Source organism: Mirounga angustirostris, unplaced genomic scaffold (genome assembly GCF_029215605.1).
Source record: "Mirounga angustirostris isolate CCGP_5_RB_7025 unplaced genomic scaffold, mMirAng1.0.hap1 SCAF_17, whole genome shotgun sequence".
Classification (NCBI taxonomy): Eukaryota; Metazoa; Chordata; class Mammalia; order Carnivora; family Phocidae; genus Mirounga; species Mirounga angustirostris.
This window is the reverse complement of record NW_026991725.1, coordinates 7297322-7301459: the sequence shown is the minus strand read 5'-3', so window position 1 is coordinate 7301459 and position 4138 is coordinate 7297322. Positions and strand designations below refer to the sequence as shown.

At 46.2% G+C, this 4138-nt stretch overlaps 1 protein-coding gene across 1 annotated transcript; it reads right to left on the bottom strand.

The window, feature by feature from the left end:
- Positions 1–203: 203 nt before the first annotated feature.
- LOC123854270 (histone H2A.N) lies at positions 204–2881 on the bottom strand. Its single transcript, XM_054510949.2, has 2 exons — positions 2720–2881; positions 204–606 (listed from the first exon to the last, which is right to left on the bottom strand). Exons 1-2 carry the CDS (start codon positions 2879–2881, stop codon positions 406–408), a joined length of 363 nt encoding a protein of 120 aa, XP_054366924.1. The 3' UTR covers positions 204–405.
- Positions 2882–4138: the final 1257 nt, after the last annotated feature.

Below are 4138 nucleotides of genomic sequence, written 5' to 3'. Positions count from 1 at the left end.
TGTTCTTTTAAATCTAAGTAGATGTGCTTAAAAAAAAAAAAAATCATCAGTTCATTCCAGTGCAGCAGTCTCCACCCTGGGGCTGAAGATGGGAGAGATGAGAGATCATGAGTACACGGTGTGATGGGTTGCATTATGTCCTCCAAAAAGACAATAGGTAAGTTCAAACGGGAGAAGCATGCCTCAGAAAAATTTTAAAGCCATAAACAACAAGCATAACAAAATGCCTTATTTATTTTTTTACAAATTAAGTCAGAGGCTAAAAACACAGGATCCAGAGACCAGGTGTGTAGCACCAAGACTCCTGTTGCAACAGGTATCTATCAGATACCTTGCCTTCCAACTCAGTCCTCTGACCCATCTGATTATTTTTGACAAGTGCAATCATTTCAACAACAGAGCCATTCAGAACACTTCATTTATACAAAAGCTCTTCCAAGAGGATCTCTGCTTAACTGCTCCAAGGATCTCTCTGCTGGTGACAGCTCTTCTGTGGTTGTAGAAGGACAGTCTGACTGCCTCCAGGCTAACCCGTTCCAGCAGCCAATCCTCCAGAGAGCCCAGTGCATCCAAGATCCAGGAGCATCCACTGAAGTCTGGGTGAGTCTGGGAAAGAAATGGCACAAGGGTAAAACAGTGAAGTGAAGGCTTGTTAAAAAGTAAGCAATTTATGGTCTAACCCAGCACCCATGCCTTCCATGGATTGGTGCACACGTGGAGCCACACGACCCACCTGGAGGTACAATGGTAGGAATGTGATGAAAGAAATTAGGCCATTGTACCTATCAACTGTCTGAGGAAGATCGGGGAGGGGGATTGTGTAGCTGGTGAGAAAAATCACCCTTATCTGTGGAATACAGACTAACTCTGGTCACTTAAATTTCGTGCCTCGATTTTCCCCAACAGAAGTGGAGTTAACACCCAACACCTTTGGAAGATGGAAAATATAATTTTAGAGTAGACATGCACACTCTATATTTCACATTAATGAGTTTTTTTTTTTTTAAACACTTCTCAGTTTGCAGCCTTACATCCTTGCACCAACATGATCTCTAGCCACTCTGGGAAAACTCACTCTTCCTCGGATGTGTCCCTATTGTTTCCGGTCTCCACACCACTGTCGCTCTGTCACCCCTACCTACCATGTCCACACCCAACCCCACCTTTCAAATCCTATCCACCCTTGAAAGCTCTTCTCCAGGTGCCCCCTCTAGCTTATATGTGTTCCACACAACCTCCCACTGAGGACCAGGGCTCTTTGCGTTCTCAGAACCTGTATCACACGCCGCCTTATATCATTAACAACCTTGTCTAAAGTTAGAGAGGCAGCTGGACTAGTCAGAAGAACGCTGCCCTGAGAATCGCCCACCCAGGGCTCTAACCTTAGCTCTGTGCGGGTATGAGATGTCACGTAAGCAAGTAATGGTCTCACACTGGACCTCCGTTTCTCTTTTGTAAAAGGAAAGTCTTGAAGCAGGAATTGAAAAGTTCCTCCTGGTTCTAATAATTTAGGAGTATTTCCTCAATGCCCCCATCTTGCAGGACTGGGAGCCCCTTTGTGATAGAGACCACATTGTTTTCATCTGAGCTTCCCCAGCAGACCTGGCTTGCACGGAGACACTCACTACGTTTATCAAGCCAGCATCTTGTTTTATCCTCACAGCACCACGAGGGGCTTGCCCAAGGCACAGCCCTGACCCTTGGGACGCTTGCAGAAGCAGAGTGGCCTGCCAGACCCATTCAGTAAAAGGACAGGACTAATGATTAGAGGGTGAAGCGTAGTCCAAGTACTCCTACAGAGAGCCCTTCCAGAAAATGCAGTGGAGGTTCTCAACTGGGGGCAATGTCTCTGGGCATTTTCAGGTGGGAGGGAGGCTGCTACTGGCATCCATGGGACAGAGGCCAGAGATGCTGTCCCGTATCCCACAATGCTCAGGACAGCCCCCCAACAAAGAATTAAGCAGTCCCAAATGTCAATAGTGCTGTGGTTGAGAAACCCTGCTCTAGATCACATACCTTCCTTCCTTTCTCCTATCTTTCCTTAATCCCATTTCCCCATTCTTCTCACAGGATAAACAACAGATTCCAAATGATACCACTGGAATACAGGGGGTTTGGATACAATCACACATGAACACTCAGCCTTGCTTCATTGTCATGAAGAAAATCCAAAATCAAGCCTTAGTCCATCTGTCGTAAAATCTCCTTATTCTGTTCCCCATAGCTTCTTTTGAAGGGGAAGACTTTTCTGAGTTTGTTCTCTGCAATTTTACGCTATGGGGTAAGGCTGGGTGGGCAGGAGGAAGGAATGAAAGCCCACCCTAAATTTTAGGTACATTCTAAGTACAGAGCACTATTTAGTGAAAACCTGACATATGTCATTCTTCAAAGAATAAGATGAGACTAGGTGGTGAATCCCCTCTCTATAAGAGGGCATTTAAGAATCAATTTATAGATTGCCTGTCAACAGATACGAGACACTGGGAGCTCAGGTGTTCAGAGTTGCTACCAACAGGAAGCAAGCCAAGCGGGAAAAGATAGCAACCATTAGCAGTTCCAGTTTATAGAAGCTATGTGCACACAACTTTTCAGGAACTTGAGGTGTGAAGAAGCGCTCCCGTATGAGAAAAAGCCGCAGTCGAAAAAACACACTCAGGGCCTCTAAAATGATAACCTGTCTCGGCCATTCTAAGTCTCCACAAAGAGAGCCCCAACTCACTTGCTTCACGATTTTCCCCATGTAACTAAAATAGGCCTCCTTCTTCTTCCTCCTCTTCTGCCTCAAGGCTGAGTTGGCCTGCTCATATTTCTCTTTGGCTGGGATATAAAGTGTAGTCCTCTTCTTAGGGAATCTCGGGCCATGTAAGCAAATGTAGTACATTTGGAAGCCTTAATCCTTACACTTCTAGATTATAGCAGCGGCTGTAGGCAAGCAACCAACCCCCACCCCCACCCCCCGGAAGAGGTTTTATAGGGAGAGCTGGAAGGCACTCTTTCCTAATAAAATCAGTGATTAGTGATTGCACCTGCCAGAGATGAATACTCTCAGAATACTTAAGAAATATTAGGTGTAGAGTCTAAAACAGGCTTACGGTACATTCCAGAAAGGGGCTTGAGGTGGGAAACTCAAAATATTAAGCTTTCCTCTGCTCTAGCCCATGCGATAGTGAAGATGACCACTTTGATGTAATGGCTATTAATTTACCAGGCAACACTGATCTCCAAAGCTATTCCTTTTACGTGTTGGAGTAACTCCAGGTGTTCTTATTATAGTGGGCTCTTGGCCGCAAAAATTTCAATTCAAAAAGACTGGGAGTGGAATCTGGGAAGCCGAAGTTTTTGCTAAAGCAGCCCTGGTAAATCTAAGGACCAGCCAGATTTAGGATTCACTGGTCTAAAAAACCTTCCTGAAGCAACTGCACAGGACCAGGGGTTGGGGTGAAAGGAGCAGCTCTGCACGGATGTGCTCTGGGTATTTGCATTTGCACCCGGAGGACGGCCTGGTGTATGCCACAGCAATTAGGAATTCAGGTGACAAAGCAGGAATAGGGAAGCCAGGAAGTCACCGTACCTTCAAGAGTGAAGGTTGAGAAACTGTAGATAGAGAGGCCGTGAACTCCCTGCAATTAGTATTATCAGCTCAGCTACAAGGAAGTGACCAGCCTGACACGAATCAACAGATAAGAGAACACCAGAGAGCCAGGGTGTCAAAGGAAGAAAAGAACCAGATGACAAGAGACTCCTTCCTTTCTCAGTGATGAGCCGCACTGAAGCCCAGGTGCCGGGGACTGGTGGGTTCTGATAGGACTGTCAGCTCCCAGCTATTGAGCCTGATGTCCCAGTCCCCACACGAAGCGCTGGACATACTTTATTGCATGTAATTCTCATGGCAACATTAGGAGGTAGGATATTAGTATTACTCTCACTTTACAGAAGAAGAAACTGAGCCTCAGAGGGCTCGAGGGACTTGCCCAGATGGCAGAACCAGCCCCTGAGCCTCTGCTTCTAATCCCATGCTCTACCATCTTCCAAACCCAAACACCAGAGCCCCCCCATCCTTCCAGTTACACGTGTGCACTCTGCACAGCTGCTGCATGTATTTATTCATTGATGGAGCACTTGGAATGTAGCCTGTCCA

Coding starts and splice junctions, on each gene's coding strand:
- LOC123854270 (XM_054510949.2), bottom strand. CDS start 2,881: ATGTACTACATTTGCTTACATGGCCCGAGATTCCCTAAGAAGAGGACT. Junction 607..2,719: donor TGGGGAAAATCGTGAAGCAA/GTGAGTTGGGGC, acceptor TTTCTTTCCCAG/ACTCACCCAGACTTCAGTGG.